The sequence below is a fragment of the Telmatherina bonti genome (genome assembly GCF_933228915.1).
Source record: "Telmatherina bonti genome assembly, chromosome: 11".
NCBI lineage: Eukaryota > Metazoa > Chordata > Actinopteri > Atheriniformes > Telmatherinidae > Telmatherina > Telmatherina bonti.
This window is the reverse complement of record NC_136629.1, coordinates 12,161,778-12,180,537: the sequence shown is the minus strand read 5'-3', so window position 1 is coordinate 12,180,537 and position 18,760 is coordinate 12,161,778. Positions and strand designations below refer to the sequence as shown.

Here is an 18,760-nt window from a genome sequence, read left to right as displayed (position 1 = left end):
GTTTCTATGCACACACATCCTAGAGAAATATTATTACTGAGAAAAACCTTTATTAGTCTCTCAGTGGGGAAATAAAAAAATCTGACTTTATCTTAACGAAGGTACAATAAAGTCACACATTGTTATGGCTATCAGAAATCGTAACCGATGTGATCCTGGCTATGTGTAGGTCACATATGTCAGAAGACTGACATAAGCGACGAACTGAGATGCCAATTCAGTTTTTATGCAAATGTTTTCAAGATCTCGCTTGTCTTCTGAGACGTGAATGCGTAGAAATAATAGAAATGTAGACGATCGCTGTTCCAGATTCTGATGGGTCACAAATTTTCCCATAACACCCCAAACAGGAAGCGGAAGACCGCTGTCTACGCATGCGTCAAAGCTGCAGTTTCGGGCGGGCTGGTTTGAAACAAACAAGATGGATTTGATAAATGCGCTGCAATTCCTAAAGTTACATGACATCCCAAAAGGTAAAATCAACTAATTATGGATTGTTTATGTTACTACGGTCACACTGGATGTAACACCAGGGAGTAAATAACGAGGGACGTTTCTTGCACGTTGAGGTGATGTGACGTTTCCCGGGTTTGTTGAGTCTCTTTCTGGCTTTCAGTAACGATCAGCTGTCCATGCTCCGACGATTCAGCAAGCAAAACAAAAATAATCTGTTGGACAAAGTAAAACTGTCCATATAGCCAGTTTATGGCTGGTCAGCACGCTGAAGCAAACTGACTGTTTATCTGCGGAGAATATGTTGGACTATTTTATTTATTTATTTATTTATTTTCTTTTACCTCAAACATACATAAAATACAAAACAAGGTGGTTTTGTATGTTTTTTTGGTTTTGTAAAACAAACATGGTCTTTAATTTACACAGTTATATGGCTATATACACATTTTACATACTGACAGTCAAAATAAAGCAGCAAAATAAATCATGAATTTTCTTCTTTCTTTATATTTATCCAAAAAAAATTCTTGTACATTTTTTTAAAAAATTGAATAATGTTATTACATAATTTTAAATCATCACTTAGTCCATTCCATAAAGTGACTCCATAAATAGAAACGCATCTAAAGCTTTAGATTTAGAGAAATGTGAAACCAAGTTGTTGGAAATACCGGATCACACGGATCTGAAAATGATATATCACAGTAACCAGTAGTTTAAAGCTTTTCTGGATTGTATTTGTTAGATGTTTTCACCTGAATCAACACTTCCCACTGAAGTCTCCAGTCTGTAAACTGGTTTGAGTCAGGTTTGAGTGACAGGAACGCGGATCATCTTTTTCCTGCTGATGATTTGTCATTTACAATATTTCAATGATTATTCTTGTACCCAGTAACTATAAATATTTGTTTATCTCTTCATTTCAGCTGTTTGACTTGGAGATTTTGGAAAATGTAAATTATCAGCAATCAAATAATTGGTTCATTTAATTTGCCATTATTTAAAAGAAAATTTTAGCCCATTTTTTATTTGTATAGATCATAGAGCTGTTGATTCGATTCTGGTCTTTTAGGTGCTGATTTGATTTTAAATTGCGATTCTCACAACTCTTCGATATTGCTAATTTTTGTGATTAAAAACAAAAAAAAAAAAAAGTATAAAACTTTTTATTTTGCTCCTCATTTTTCTTGATTTCAATTAGGAAAACAACCCAGTAGCCAGACCATCTTTCTGCTGCTGTAATGCCCAAGCAGACAAGTTAAAAGATCAATAAAAACAATAAACATAACAAAAATTTTGTAATGGATTATTTTTATTTATTGGGGGGGGGTCCAGATTTTCGATTTTCTTTATTCGATTTTCCCATCCCTAATAGATCATGTTAATAACTGGCTCATATATACCATGAAATGGTGAAATGTCCCAGACACCTGAGGTTTGTTGTTTATGTTCTAATTAGAATAAAATAAGGGAAATCATTGAATTGGGTTTTTATTTACATTTTACGTTTTACCTGACTTTTTATGAGCTGGCGTTGAAAGTTTAGCTTCCAAAAAGTATCTTGTTAATCAACTGTTTATTATTTATCATGATGGATTTAGTCTATTTTCACCAAAAAGGAAAAAAGAGAAGTTTCAGGTTTGTTTATGTTTCCTATTTCTTTGATACAATAATCTTATTTTTACCAACATAACGTGTAATTAAAGCACATAGCAACTAGGCCTGTCGCAATAAGTCAATTAATCGCACGATAAGAAAAAAATGCATGCAAAAAGTTTGCCAGATGCAATAATTTTCATTTGTCTTTCCACATATGTTTTTAAGACAATTTGAACTAAATGCGGCGATACAACAAGCTTCCATTTGCACTTAATTCCTTAACGAACAGACTAGCTCCATCTTCCCGACAGTCCAGGATCACTGGAGTGTTTAACAGACAGATTAAACTCTAACAGGACGGTGCAACGTGGCGTGCACTCAGACAGCATGGTTGGTAAAGCCATACCGCCCTTTAATATTGTTAAAAAGGCGACATTTTGAAAGATGTTGCAAACATTTTACAGCCAATATGAACTGTCTGGATGAACAAACATGTTACAAAATGCAATTCCACAACTTTACAATGACATGAGAAATGACATTTTACCATTCCACCTCTGGTCAAGTCCAAACGTGTCCCCTGATATGAGGCTGACCATAGACTGTGTAGCTAACTGTGTTACATGGTTTTTAGAGACCACATGTTCCAGATAACCATGTTGCCAAAACCCCAGGAGAAATCCTGATCCGTTTCAGCAGACTGGGGACTGGATGAGTCTAGTCTGCACATCCAGCTAAATGTTCTTTAGAAATGAAAGTATGTTGATCTTTGAAAGAGTGTACTTGCATTATTATGGCTTTTTCTGGTCTAAAAATGACAACAATAATCGCTTAGCACAATATTATTGTTTATTGCAATAATTTCTGAGACAATTAATCGCATGGCTAAATTTGTTACCGTGACAGGCCTAATAGCAACAACCTGGGGGGGTTGGATCATATCTTTCTGTCATGGGAAACTAAAGATTTGCTGCCAAGTTCCTGAAGAGCTATTATTGTTATTAATTAGAGTTTCTCTGACAAAGATAGGTGGTGCAAGTTGTCCTGTGTTCTGTGCCTTCCAGCCTGGGTGGAGGCAGTGTGGGAGTTGGAGTTCACAGAGAGGAAACCTCTAGATGAACCGTTGGAGGAAGAGCTCGCTGCCAGCGGAGACAAGGCCTTCAGAAACCTCTATCGGTGTTTACTGAGTCACGCTGCTGAGCAACAAAGCTCTGCAGGCAACCATGGAGGTTCACCGGTAAAATAACCTGGATTAAGTTTTTCATTGTGGTTTGGACTAACCGATGTCTTTGTCTCATGAAGATAAAAACTTCATCCTTACAGCTTCTCCAGATCTCTGCTGCGCCCCCTTCCCCATGATGTCTGCAGTCTTTTACAACAAAAGAATTAAAAATGGCTAATGGTGTCTCAAGGGTTAAGCAGTAGGGCTGTGACGACATGCTTTTATTTCAATTTGATTCTGATCTTTTGGGTGCCGGTTTGATTTAATTAGTGATTCTCATAATTCTTCGATATTGCAGATGCTGCAGACTAGAAACAAAAAGAAAAAAATGTACAAAACATTTTTTGCTCGTCTTTATTCTTAATTTCAGTTTGGAAAAAACACAGTAGCCAGACCATCATTCTGCTTCTCAATTTAATTTAATTTAATTTAATTTAATTTAATTTAATTTAATTTAATTTAATTTAATTTAATCTATTTATTGTCATCAATGGGAAACTTGATTTACAGGCAGGTTCTTCAAAAATCACACAATAAATCACGTCACTCACAACCATAATTTGCCCAAGAAGACGAGTAATATAGATCAATAGAAATGACAAATATTTTATTTTGGATAATCTGTTCTTAATTGGAAAAAAAAGAAAAATCAAATTCTAAATATTAAAATTTAATTTTAATTTAAAATTGAGATTTTTTTCAATTTGATTTTCCGTCCCTCTTAATCAGCCTATCAGACAGATTATTATTCATTAATGATGAGTCTTTAATGGACAGATTGTAGGTGTAGTTCAGGGAAACACATGAATGATAAAGACAGTGAATTATTAGGATGTACAGTTTAGAGCGGCTCCATCCAGCTCCATGTCTCTGAACTGTGGGAGGAAGTCGACGTTCCTGAAGAAAATTCCCGTATCCACACAGCTGAGGTTCAGACAGGAAGCGTCCTGCTGAGACGAGACCATGAAGACCATCACTGTCTGGTTAAAACAAAATATTCCTTTCAGATTCATCTTTATTTATACATCAGTTGACGACAACATCACATAAAGTCAGATTAGTTAGGGCCCAGTTAAACCATAATGATCCACTTTAGTCCAGTCATGGAGCTGGTACTTTGAACACGTCCGTCCAGCTTGAAGCTTGAAGCCACGTGACGTTTACCCGACCAAGAGAAGAGAAAAAAGTTTTCACTGACAGTTTATATGTTGCTGCCCGCTCTTCTCTGATTGTTCTGACTGAATTTTCTTTTATTAATGATGAAACTCTGATTTATTTTACCAGCAGAAGTGTGTTTTAGTCTGCAGTGAGTGATGAGGTGACACATCCAGAACGTTCCTGTGTGTGTGGTTCATGTTAAACATGAGGGGTCTGACTGTCGGGTGGACGCTTCATCTGCCTTCCACGTTGCAGAGCGTCTGGGTGACTCTTCAAGAGAACGGCGTGTCGGTCGAGGCTCTGGTGGCGGCGCTGTCCCTCTTCGTTCTGAGGGCGAAGACCAGAGTCCCCAGCGTCCAGCAGAGGGTGAACGGACTGTACGCTGCCTCGCTCTACCTGTTGCTGCTGGGAATCCCAGGTCAGGAAGTTTCACACCGTTCCACAGCTGCTGGGAAGATAAAGCATCCTGATATCAGAGAAAATACTTTCAAACATTCATTCAGAGTCCTTTATTTCATAAAAAACCTCCAAACGGTGACCTTCCTGCACATAATTTCACTGGATTATGGTCTGAATCCTCTTAAGTTAAGTTTAAGCGCTTATTTTTTGCAGTGTGTGTGTGTGTGTGTGTGTGTGTGTGTGTGTGTGTGTGTGTGTGTGTGTGTGTGTGTGTGTGTGTGTGTGTGTGTGTGTGTGTGTGTGTGTGTGTGTGTGTGTGTGTGTGTGTGTGTGTGTGTGTGTGTGAGAGAACCATAGACTGTTTATAGGTGTGAACTGATGCTGGAAGGTGTTGACACAAGTTAAACGGCTAAAGTTGGTTATTTAAGACCAAAGACCTTTTTTTTTTAATTATTATTTATTTTGAACAAAAAAAAGACTTTTAAAAAGAACAAATCTTGGTTCCAATAAACAAAATGAGCTTCTTAAGTACAAAAAAGGGTTTCGGAAGAAGTTGGGCACTTATCTGGTCCAATACCATCCTATCTATGACATCGTAAAACTTTCACAGCATGAAAATATTAGTAATACACATTAAATTCCATTATAATGAAACTTGAACAGTAAGCAGTCCTAATACACACAATAAATCATAGAATTCAACATACAGTTGTGTTCATATTTATTCATCCCCTTTCATTAAAGAAGGAAAAAAAACAGCTGCCTGTAAAATAAGCTGAAATTGACTAAAATAATAATAAATAAACATTTATGAAAATCATGACATTATTTCCTAATCCTGGTTCAATAGAAATATTTTGTTTAAAAAGCAACAAATAAGATAATTTATTACATATTACATCAGTCATAAAGTAATATTTAGTAGAACAATCCTTTAATGTTTCCGCTCCAGTCAGGTGTTTTCTGTTCCTCTCAGTCAGACTTCTGCACCTGTTGACAGGTATTTTGTCCCACTGTTCAACAGAAAAGTCTCTCATTTGTCCAGGACACATTGGTTTGTTTGTTTGTTTTTTCTTTCTTCAACTCAATTAAAAGAAAAAACAGTGTCTTATATTACTAAATTACTAAATTTGGCAAATTTGTAGTTCTTGTTCCTTTTTTTAAGTCTCCAGTTATTTGAGTGACTGTTGTAAATTCAGCCTTTTCTTTAATGAAAGGGGATGAAGACATATGAGCACAGCTGTACATTGCTTTAAAAAAATAAGCCTATTTGCCTCATAACTTTTAATTATCTCATCTTTTATCATTTTTTTTAGATTTTCCTATTGATTGATAGGATTTTATTTCTTTACTGCAGCTGTTCCAGAGCTGAATCCTCTTGTAGAAGCACAGTAGAGTTTAGCATTTGTTCTCACAGCCGGTTTTTTTATTTAAAAAATGGATTTTCCTCTCAGGCCAAATATATTCTCTCTTAACTTTGATCTCAAACACGAGCTACGTTTACATTAGGGCTGTGGCGATATGCTTTTGTCCCGATTCGATTTAAATTGCGATTCTCACAATTCTTTGATATTGCTAATTTTTCTAGACTAAAAGCAAAAAAAAAAAAAGTGTATAAAACTTATTTTTTTGTTCGTCATTTTTCTTCATTTCAATTAGGGAAAAACACACAGTAGCCAGACCATCATCCCGCTGCTGTAATGCCCAACATGACAAGTAAAAAGATCAATAAAAACAATAAAAATGCCCAATTTAAAAAAAAAAAAAATTCATATATATTTATTTGAAAAAGAAATCCATTTTTTTTAACAAAAAATAGATTTTAAAATTGTGAAGCAAATCCCGATCAAAGTCCGGATTTTCGATTTTTTTGATTCGATTTTCCCACCCCTAGTTTACACGGAGCCAAAGATAGGCTGCAATCGCTTTTAAGCTCCATCAGAATGAAAAGGATTCATGTTTACGCCTCATTCTGAATGAAAAGTGTCAAACCAGGGAGAATATTCCATTTCCCGACTCGATCGGGGTAAACAGTCGGAATCGTGTTTGTTCCTGAAACAACCATGTAACCAATCAGAAAGATGTCAGGCTGCGTTCTTCCATGCTCTGACTGAGTGACGTTTCCTGACTTAGGAATACGGCAGCGAACTAACAAATCAGCCGGACAGCAGCAGAAAGTTTGCTTTACACCTTTTCCTCTTCGCTGTCTGCAGGAGGAGCGCACCAGTATCATGCTGCTGCCTGAAAGTACAACATCTGTTCGTAGATCAGTCTCCATCTGTCATAAATCCTGTGATATAAACAGCTTGTTGCGCATGTCAGACTGGCACATGAACACACCAGATAGGAATAGATTAGTTGCCACGGAAACAGCTGACCTGACATCTTAATCGGGATGATTTCAACCCGATTGTCTCCATGGAAACATGGCTGCTGTTTCAGTAACATGATTTAACTTGATATGCGTGGAAACTAACCAGGATATAGTGACTGAGTAAGATATAAGACTAATCTCAACATGATTATTTCTTCTCTGACATTCTGGTCTGGTTGAGTTCATCTCTCTCTGGTCGTTTAGCTGCTGCAGGACTGTAAGACGGTGTTTGCAGTGACGGGATGATTTCCTGTGTGTTTACTTCCTCCAGGCAGCATCTCCAACAGGGTTTTCCATGAGGTTTTACTGGACACGTGCTCGGACCTGACCTCACACTGCTGGCCGGAGGACACTGGAAAGAAGCGCAAAAAGGACGTTCTGAAGGGCCAAACTGACGGGAAACGCTCGAAACCGCAGAGAAAAGATGCTTCAGAGGTTCAGTTGATCCGCTCACTGGTTCAGATTATCGTTAGTAGAAGGAAGAGGATGCGCTGTCAGGAGCAATCTGGGTTTGCATCAAACTACGTTCAGCTTTGTTTGTGCTGTGTGATGGAGCCGGCCTTTGTTTCCTCAGACGGAGGTGGACGAGGAAGAGGAGGATGAAGAGATACACTTCTCTGGCCAGGAACTGATGAAGATGAGGGAAGCTGTTTCTCATTTGGTTCAAAGCCTTCTCAGACTCCTGCAAACGTTTCCACTGAAGGACAGGCCGCTGTGTGCCGGCAACTTCACGCAGGTAAAGCTTGTTCCATCCACCAGAAGCAAGAACTGACTTCTTGTTCTTGAGGCTGCAAGAACAAGAAAAACGTCTTCTTCGACAGGTCCATCCATCCTCCATGAGAAGCAGCAGGGAGGGATCACTGCGGGGGGGATGTCTGCTTTATGTGCAATGAACCCGGTTGTTACCTCCACCAGGTTATGTTTTTCCCGCCGTCTTTGTGTTCAAGATAACTTAAAAAGTTACGGGCGGATTTTTATAAAAATTTCAAGAGTTGTTGCAAATGTAAAAATGAAGAACTGATTAAATCCTGGTGGTGATCCAGATCACCGTTTGGATTCTTTAACATTGTGCTTGGCGGAGGTTTCCGCTTTCCGAGTTTCCAGTTTCATATTTAACGTGCGACTTCCTCTGTGGCGGGTCGTGCACGCGGCAGGGCGGGTCGTGCACGCGGCTGGGTCCGAGTGTTTTAACGCCACATGTAAAAATGTTTCTACTTTCTCACCATCTCGATCAGCTGTTTTATCAAAACAATCCGTTTTACGAGCAACAGCAAAAACGCAGAAGCAGCAACTCTGCTTCCTGCTTTCTCCGTGTTGACCACGCCCACCTCACATGTCCGACCAATCACACGATACTTCTCGAGAACTGTCTTCAAACGCGTCCGCGAGAACATTTTCTTCTCGGAGCCTCGAGAACAAGAAGAAAGTTCTCGCTTCACGTGGAGTATGGAACAAGCTTAACTCCTGACTCCACTATCATCACGCTGCTTCATCTTCATCCCAAACAACATCATCTTCATCACACACTGCTTCATCTCCACCCCACACTGTGCCTTTTCCACACTGCGTGATCTCCGTATGCAGACAGATAATGTGTGTTTCTCTGCAGATCTTCAGTAAGTTGCTTTACTTTGAACCCATCATCGGCGAGCTGATCTTCGCAGCTCCACGGTGAGTTTTCATGTACTTTCCCTTTTCACTCTTTGTCTCCATAAAGAGAGAAATCAATATAAGAACTGGATGATATCATGTGGTCACAGAGACGTCACAGAGCTAAGGAGTGTTCCAGAGATGGCTTTCTACGGCCTGAAGCTGCTCTGCTCACCTAAACATGGAGACCAGATAGAAGTAAGGTTGACCTATGAGTCGTGTTGGTTTACATGTTGTTCCTGACATGTTTACACCAACATGTAAACATGTCAGGAAATACAACAGTCATGATAAGTAGACTGGAATCTTACCTAGCAGATGTCTGACATGTACGGGTGCTGGGCCGCTTTCACCAAAATGTTCTAAAAGTCTTTCTCAGGTTCTTCAGAAATTCCTCCAGAAAAACTAAACCTTAGAAACATTCAACAAAATAAACACTGATTACAGACTGTAAATATATAAATATACATTCTGGGATATTTTCCATCAGCAGTGACTGTTTTACTATGTGCAGGACTAGGATGAAGAACGGTTTGGTGGATGAAACGATGAAACGGTTTCTGGCTAAATGAAAGAGTTGCTGTGTTGATTTATTTGGAAACATCATTCTTCTCTAAATGACCCTAAAATCAACCAAAACCACGACTTTAATGTTAGTGTTGTACTTTGTAGACAAAACAAACTGATTCCGCTCAGACATGTCAGAAAACACGCCTGCGTGCCGTGATCTTTTTAAGAAGGAGATGAAAGTGGGACTGAGGAATAAACATGCTGCTGAATGAGATCCAGTGTTCTTCCAGAAACATGGACCAAATTTTATTTCTTGCTTTAAACACAGTGAATAATTTCGAAAAAAAATCTCACTCATACACACATAAATAACAAAAAACAGAAAACAAAAATGAGTAGAATTTAAGTCGATCTTTTCACTCCGGTTTACTTTCTTGTCAGGACAGTTTTCAGGGGTGTCAAACGTACGACCCAGTGGCCAAACTGGTCCGCTGTGGGACTCTATCTGCCTGCAAGACGATGCGTGTAAATGTAAAAATAACATGAAAGGCAAGACTAATTTTTATTAAAAATAACTGTGATGCCTGTTTTTTTCCACATGAGGTTGTATTTTTAAATCAAATCAAACTTTATTTATAAAACACTTTTCATGCAACCAGCAACAGAAAATGCTTCACATATGAAAAATAATACAAACCACATAATAATCCCCTTCACACACACACACACACACACACACACACACACACACACACACACACACACACACACACACACACACACACACACACACACACACACACACACAAACAAATGTGTAAATGTCAAAATGACATGAAGACAACACTAATTTAAGTAAAAAATAACTGTAAATCCTGCTTCTTTTTTCCACACGGTTGCATTGGTAAATCACATCAAACTATTTATAAAACACCAGGAAGGCAAAGTGCTGAAAAATAATAAAAGATCTTATAATAATCCCCTTCACACACGCACTCACACTAAAAAAAACAAACATGAACTACCATCCTTATTTTCTGTCTCGTAACTGAATGTAGATATAAAATTGTTGACAGAATAAACATCTGGCTTCACACTGATGTGAGGAAACCATATCTTGGAGCAAACTCACCCACTGCCATAGAGCACCACCACAGAAGCAGGCCGGGTTCTACGCTACAGTCCTGCGCTGCAGCCATAGAGCTGCAGTGCAGGACCCCCAGCCATCCATAGCAACAGTCTTGTGCTGCAGCCATAGAGCTGCAGTGCAGGACCCCCAGCCATCCATAGCAACAGTCTTGTGCTGCAGCCATAGAGCTGCAGTGCAGGACCCCCAGCCATCCATAGCAACAGTCCTGCAGATCAGGCAGTAAATCCCTGATGTTGAGGATCCCCATGATGAAATCACTGACGTTAAAATGTTAAAGAAACATCAAATTTGTCATAAAAACAACAATGCAAGGTAAAACAACTAATATGTAAATAAATTATATGTTTTATTTTGCAATATGTCAAATATATTTATAAATAAATACAAAGAAAACAAAATATAAAATCTAAATGCGATACATTTTAAAAATATACTATGTTTTTATTTAGATTTTACAAGTGTTAAAAATTCCTAAATAAAAAGGTCAAATTGAGCATATATATGTATAAATGTACAGTTTTTAAAGTGTTTCACAAATAGAAACATCTTGATAATGTTTTTGTGCATTTCGTACGAGAAGAAAGAGGAAAACCAGAAGGTATTTGTGTCTGGGTGTAAGAGTAAAGTAATTCGGCTGTAAATGTTTAACACCAGTAAAACATGCTGGGATGTGCTGATTTGTCTGAGGATGTTTCTGTCCTCCAGTCCCTGCGCAGGGTGTTTCATCGGCTTCTCTACGTCATCCTGATGATGAATAAAGGAAACCACAGCAAGCCTTCCCTCCTCGTACCCAACCAGGCCATCGTTTCTACCAGAGACCGGGCCATTCAATTTGTCTGGTAAATGGCTTCCTGAACATTACATTTTAGGCCAAAATATAGAAGTGCTGACTTTGAATTGAGATAATTAACTCAGATTATCTTCTAAATGTGATTCATGACGTTTGAAGCTTCCCTCCACCATCTGTAATGATGAAATGGGAAATATTTAGGACCAACTGTATAAACTGCAGCAAAAACTCTCCAAATTTCCATTTTTCATTTGTTGTACAGTTGTTCAGCACAGACTGTTGCTGTGATTAGGCAGAAATACGGCACTGGTTATGCTGGAGTAGTGATCCTGACTGCAGTATAATGTGTGTTGAGTTGTCTCAGGTTGTATTTGTGATTACAGCCACCTTGTGGAGGAGCTGAAAGAGCTGGCGCAGCCTTTCCTTCAGATCCTCCTGCAGCACATCTGCTTCCAGGTGGGTCGCACGTTTTACTCTAAACTTATGAAGGCAGTCACATAAATCCACTGGCTTAAGTGATTCAAAGTGACTGTCTCAGCCAGAACTGCTGTAAGTTTAGTGTTTAAAGAGTTATTTCTCCTCTTTAATAAACCCAGCTGGTGTTGGATCACATTTACACGGATGAAAAGCCTCATTAGACACCTCTACAACCAGGTAGAACTGGTAACGGTGGTGGCTTACCTGAATCCCCAGTAGCATTTGCTTGTTGGTGTTCACGCTGGTTGTGAGGCTCAGGCGGTGCAGCTGAGTTTCAGCCACAGATGTACGACTGACACCTGATTGATAAACGCATCAGGATGAGGTTCTGCAGCCGGTCGCGATCAGTATCTCGAGAATCTGGGAGCTAACTCCACCCTCCACGATGACACCACTCTCCCCCACAGAGTCTGGATCATCGGACTACCGGCGCAACGAGCATGGCTCATATTTTGATCTGGTGTGTGTAACATGTTGCTTATAAGTTTAATTTGGGCTCAGTCAGTATAACTAAGAACAACACAGACCAGTCAGACTTGATCATGAACATCTCTCTGGGAAGGTGATGTCATGAAGACAAACAGTTGTGTCATGTGCACATCTTTCTGCTTCCTGTCTCCGCGGTAACGATCCAGTCTTCAGAGGGACCTTTTGGTTTGACTGCTGTCTGTACAAACAAACACAAACAAACTGGATGTTTCTGGCTGATGGAGAAACCATTATTATGAAAGGAGGAGCCACTTTTTACCCAACTCAAGTCCGTTGCCATGAAACAGCTGAAAGATAAACTGAAATTTTCCAGAAGCAGCTCAGCATCATGATCCATGTCAGAATGAGACAAGTTTAGTTTCATTCAGTTTAGTGAACTTAAGTTGGTTGTAAAAGTTCTTTAAAAATGATGCTGAGAGGAATGTTGGGGGAATGTGGGTGCACCCAAATCAATACCAGCACCAACAGGAGAATACTACAGGGGCACTTTTTTGGAGGTCTGTACTTTACTGGTACTCTGTAATACTACTTTACGTGATGTTTGTACAACTTAAAAACACTTAGCTGTAGAAAAACCCAAAACCGTGTTTAAAACACAATTCTTACTTGTGACTCCCGATTTCCAGAACTCCGGTAAATCATTACCGTCCGTAGTTGTGGACACTTCCCCTATTGAGCTCAGTTCCCCATTTTATTTATGAATAAATAAAATGTTGGGGATTTTATTTTATTTATTTATTTTATTCCAGGAGCCAGCTCGTAAAGACCGAACCCCCCCCCCCCCCCCCCCCCCCCCCCAAAACGACGAACAAACAAAAAGACATAAATTCTTAAAAACCTAACCTACATTTAAGGGTTCGCAGTAAGGAGAGGGGGCAGGGCCCACCGGTAATATCATTGGTCAGCATCTCAGCTCTGGCTTTCTATTGGTTAGTGGACTTTCGGCAAGTTCGTATCCAAGAGTGCAGAAAAAATCTGTGAGGAGAAACTTCGGGAGAAAGCAGAGAAGTTCTGTGGAGGCGCTGAAACAAGGGGTGTTTTTTGGCACGAATATGCCGTTACGATATGTATCACAATACGATATATTGCGATATATCAGCAAACTATGAGCAAGACAATATATTGGAATTTCTCTTTACCTTGTAAACACTGAACGCTGTTGCATGCTTGACATCAACTTACTGAATAGGAACAGAGGATCTACATTTCACCGCAGAATAAATAGAACTCTGATCTTTATGTACAAGATGAGTAAAGAAGTAAAAATCTGCCTTATCAGTAAAAATCGATAGTTTGATCAAATCAATACAGTGCTTTAGAATATCAATATAATATTGTCACACAAAATATTGTGATATTTGATATGTGAATATTTTCTTCCACCCTGGACGTTGGTAGAGATGAGAGCAGCAGGTCGTTCTGAGAGCAAGCAAAGTGTATCTGTGTGCAAACAGACTTTCGGTGTGAGCAAAGTGTTTAGAGAGAACAGTACAAAATCTGAGCTTAAATACAACTTTTAATGCTCTCATATCTACCAGTGAAGCACTTGTTAAATGGCATGATAATACCCCCCTACCTTACCAGTTCTACCTGGCTGTAAAGGTGAGTAATGAGGCTTTTAACTTGGATACGGCAACAACAGCTGTGATTGTTAAAAGGAGGAAACGATCCACCAAACACTTCCTTCCAAGTTCATTTCTTTTTTACTCTGTTGTGCAGATGGTGGAGAAATGTGAGTTTCGAAGTCATGGAGCACAGGCTGTGGGCATGTTGGTGGCTCAGATGGCAGATCCAGACTACGCCTGCTTCATCAAATGGCTGTTTAACTTCTCCAGACACTCAAAGGTAACAAGACACGTGTTAAATACCTCACTGCAGTTTGTGGCATCCTGTATGAAGCTTTAGATTAAAGTGGAACTATTATGTGCATTTCAGGCTAATTTATTTTTATTTCTGACCAGAAGGGCTGGGATTGATGGAGTTATTGTCACAAATGGCTTCATTTACTTCAGACCGACCCTCTCCGTAGGCTGTCAGATCAGCCTGCGGGCAAAACGAGTGGATTGAGACTCTTCCGCATTAAGCCCCGCCTCCCGCCACTGCACTACATTGGGAACGCGCACCGCACCTGCTTTCGCCGTCATTGTAACGTCTCATAAACAGAAGGGTTAGGCTCATATGAACTCAATAAAAAAAACAAAATACAATGTCAACACATAGCATACAGCCCTACATGTTGGAACCTGAATCAGACCCTGAAAACGAAGTGGAAAACAGCAACCCACAGCAACGAATGCAGCAGGATGTCTCTCTTTGGTAAACTCACCAGCCATCGTTGGAAATAACTTTATCCCACGTTTTCCACCCGCCTGATGTATTTGTACATGCCCTTGTTAACCAGTAGAAGGTAACCAATCACCGAACCTTATCCCCCGGGACGTCACAAGGATTTCCAAGTAGAAAAAACTCTGAAACAACGGGTTTTTCGTCGCCATGGAAACCGAACGGAGAGAGTGCTGGTACTCAAACTCAAACATGCGTTTAGGTGATAAAAAACAGTGCCGTTCACATGTCTGATGAGGATTCAATACTGTAACACTGTAGAAAGCTCAGAAAACTCCAAATACCACAATAGGACCCCTTTAAATAAATGTCTATTCAAGGCTGCATGATTGATGGGATTAAAGGAGTGCTGTCACAGTTTAAATACAACAAGGAGTGTGTATCTGGTTTTAAACTGCATGTGTTCACAAGCTCTGATTTTTAAAAAGTCAGTGCTATCCAGGCTGAAAACTAAAGCTCACATATCGATCCACATTTGCTCTAGATTCACATAATACACTTGTTTAATTTCTGCCACAGCTTGGAGTTATGAGTCATTAAAGGCATCATTGTTTTATGATGTTCTGACGTGCAAAAGTTCTGGGTTTTCTGGCAGATTTACGCACCAGCCTGTGGGCTTCTTTTTTAATTAATTAAATTGTTTCTACATTGCATCACAATGCGGACAATTCTGCATTAATGCAACAGCAAAACATAATCTGTTATAAGTAAAGTATATATATTCTGGTGTGATTTGCGTGTGTGGCGTGATTTGTTTTGCTGCAACAACTCAGCAGAGACATGATAGTCCCAAGTAAGACGGAGGATGCATTTGTTCTCCTACCTTTACGTAGGAAAACTAAAACTAAGCAGACATACAGAAAATACATCAGTATCCATATATTTGTCTCAATAAAATCATGTACTGCACATCAAAATGTACAAAAAACCAATAAGTTAGCTAAAGGCTAATGGAAAATATAATTGGCAAGCTAGCAGTTAGCATGCACTAAGGAGATTAAAACAAATTTGTCTGTGAATAAATATTTACTTCAACGGTATTCTCTATGTTCAATTACAAATCAACTAGTTAAGAAACATCTTAACTTCCAGATTATGACTGAAAATATAAAACATGATGCTTTACTGCATGAAATTTTACCACCACTCTAATCTACTTAGCTATTTTGGTAACAGAACGTCATGGCATAGTTACTATGTTTCATGTTTTGTGGCAATGGAACATTCAAGGTCAGAAATGAAGTGAAATTCTGAAGTAATTATAAATTAACAGGGAGTTCATGATTATCTGACTGCTTGTATGCACATAGAAAGAAAGTATCAATATGTGCTGTAATCAAGCGGCAACCTCCGGCGGTTAAAAGTGAAGCCTATCCAGAAGTGCATAAAGCTGCAGTTCCCCCTTCATCCACTAGGGGCTCCAAAACAGAGCAAATCCCCATAGACTCCCATGTTAAAAAGACCAACTTCACAGCAGAAATAAACACGTTTATTTGTGGGGGGAGTGAATTTTTTTCTAACTCGCCCATTTAAAAGTAATTTAATCTCGAAGTTCAGCATGTTTAGGGGCGTGTCCTTTTGATTAACAGGTACCTGATCTCCCGCTTCAAGTAAGAAGAACGTAGAACAGCCACGGTTTTTAGCCGGTTAACAACGTGACTTAGCTTTAGCCCGCTTACCTCCGTTAGCTGGTTAGCTCCTGTTATCTCCGGGTTAGCTCTTAGCTACAAGCAGCTCGGAGTTAGCTCGATGTCAGTCATCCACCATGATGCTCACAGCTCAGCTCCACCTCTTTGTCTACATATGTATTTTCCGGGCAAGACAACACGCCTGCCTCTGCCAAGATGGCGATGGTAGGAACCGCCCACTAAGCTCTTCAGAAACCTGTGGGTGACGTCAAGGAGGCTCCGCTCATTTTTTTTATATACAGTCTAATACAGAAAACTGAGGATGCAACACAAATGAATTAATCTTTGTGCATCGTGGAATTGAATCGTTGACAAAATAGCGAGACCAGTGAAGATACGCAGCCCTACTACAGGCAGTTCTCGGGTTACACGGTTCTTGACTTGCGTCTTTTCAACTTTACGGCGCTCATAAAATAAATGTAAATAAAAAAATAGAGCAAGTTTCAAAGGTTTCGAGGTTCCGTAAAATCCCTTATGACGTGTGACGCGGAGGCTGAGACGACCCCTCAGAGCGTGTATATTTATTTTATTATAATGTCTATTAAATGTCTATTTTAATTGCCTGTACTGTTTTTCAGTACTATAATGGATGATATGTGTATTTAGATGGTTAATTCGTGATTAAGGGGATATGTAGGAGGTATTCCAGGGTAAAAAACTGACTTACCCAGAATTTCGGGTTACGCAGCTGTGTAGGAATGGAACTTGTTTGTAAACCGAGGACCGCCTGTTGATGGGCTCCAGGAGAGCTGAACCTGTTCAGGAACCACCGGTGGTCTGGTCTGCTCACAAATCTTTTACCACCGAGCTTCACTGTTATGAGACGCTTCCTTCTACCATTTGCTTTTCTAGTATTGTTCAGTGTCCAGCGTTAATGGGTTAGGTTGCGTGGTATTACTCCACCACCAGGCGGTTGCCAGGCATCTCCAGGATCACTGCTGCATACTGGGTTTCAACCTATTGGTTTCTATCATGGTGGCAGTCGGGATTGTTCTGACGACATTAGCTAGGAGACTTTCTGGTGATACTTCCTGGGCGTGTCGGGTCGGCAGGTGCTCATCTTGGACATGTTCTTATCTTTCAGGTCAGTGTGCTTTCAATAGCCCATAGTGCCCTGGTTCCTCAGCACCTGAGCCAGGAGGTCCCTCTGGTAAAGCCCATGCACCTAGAGAGTAGCATAAGGGGTCTTGCCTGAAGACGAGACTGTATATTGTGCTATACTTGCCCCGTTGTACCTGTCGGGTTCTAATCCTGTTCTCTGGTATGGAAGATGGATGCCCAGGCCCTGGATGTGGACCCCTGAACTAAAATGACTTTGGGTTTCATTCTGACTGAGCTTCACCTTAGCTGTCGATCACAGTTCATCATCTCTCTATGACTAATTCTTTCCCTCTGTAGATGGTGTACCGGCTGTTCTCTGTGGATGTGGTGATGGTTTTACTGGAACAGCCAGAGAGGAGGCTGGAGGAATGTCAGGATCCGGAGCTCGCCAGCTTCCTGCCACACAAGTTCCTGATCCAGGACCTGCTGTTTGCTCGGCGGATGGATGAATCTCCAACTGTCCAAGGCCATGCGCTGTCCTGCCTGGCTCAGTGTCTGGAGCTGCCCTCGCTCAACGTCACCCGGGCGGTCCACAATCTGTTCTCTACCAGTAAGAACACAAACTCCCCACACCAAGAGAGAAAATAGTCCACCTACAGCACATCGGATGGCATGAATACTGACTAGCTCGATGAAATAGGCTGAGACCAAGTTAAAACTGGTTTAATTCTCTTGATTTCATCAACATCCTTCCCATTCTGCTTTTAGAATTACACCAATTACAATGAACATCTTAATTAAATGCTAGTTTTTAATGAATTTTTATCTTATGTATATTAGCAAACACAGAGACATAAAACTAGACACCACAATAAATAGAAAAAAACAAACAAGCACAAAAAATATTAAATAAAAATACAAAAAAAGGTGCTGGGAGTAATGGAAACTTAAGTTACAAGTAAAGTGTGGGAGGTACTTTGCAGAGTCAGACACAACGTGGGCAACGAAGGAAAACATCCGGGGGAAAAATTAAAAGGCAGATGTGTTTATGCTACCATAGCCAAGAAATTATTTCCATATTTCCACAAAGGTATTAGATTTGGAGTTCAAACGACAGGTCAGAAAGCACAGAGGTGTGTAGTCCATTAGTGTTGTATGCCGTCCTGTTGCTAACGGAGCTTTATCTGGAATCCAGCGCGACCAAAATAATGTTCTACAGTCTTTTTCTGATATTTATCTATTAGCTGACTGGTTAGACCCAGAACAAGGGAGACCGGGTGGAATTTAAGATCCTCCTTGAGGACATTTTTAACATATACCAATAATTTTATTTTTCACCAGATCAGAAATGGTGCGTAAGGTCCTTCATTTACATTTGAGTCAGAATGGCGTCGCATCATTGGCCACGTTCACA

At 39.9% G+C, this 18,760-nt stretch overlaps 1 protein-coding gene across 1 annotated transcript in view; it reads left to right on the top strand.

Moving 5' to 3' along the window:
* Positions 1-421: 421 nt before the first annotated feature.
* The window catches only part of ncapd3 (non-SMC condensin II complex, subunit D3), a gene marked incomplete at both ends in the record, with an annotated part of 48,378 nt that continues 30,039 nt past the window's right edge, over positions 422-18,760 (top strand). Inside the window, 11 exons of the mRNA XM_079248706.1 lie at positions 422-473; positions 3,120-3,292; positions 4,691-4,853; positions 7,480-7,643; positions 7,783-7,944; positions 8,818-8,879; positions 8,969-9,056; positions 11,224-11,357; positions 11,692-11,764; positions 13,994-14,119; positions 17,704-17,956. Of these exons, the coding sequence (XP_079104832.1) occupies positions 422-473; positions 3,120-3,292; positions 4,691-4,853; positions 7,480-7,643; positions 7,783-7,944; positions 8,818-8,879; positions 8,969-9,056; positions 11,224-11,357; positions 11,692-11,764; positions 13,994-14,119; positions 17,704-17,956 (1,450 nt within the window). The remainder of the gene's footprint in view (positions 474-3,119; positions 3,293-4,690; positions 4,854-7,479; positions 7,644-7,782; positions 7,945-8,817; positions 8,880-8,968; positions 9,057-11,223; positions 11,358-11,691; positions 11,765-13,993; positions 14,120-17,703; positions 17,957-18,760) is intronic.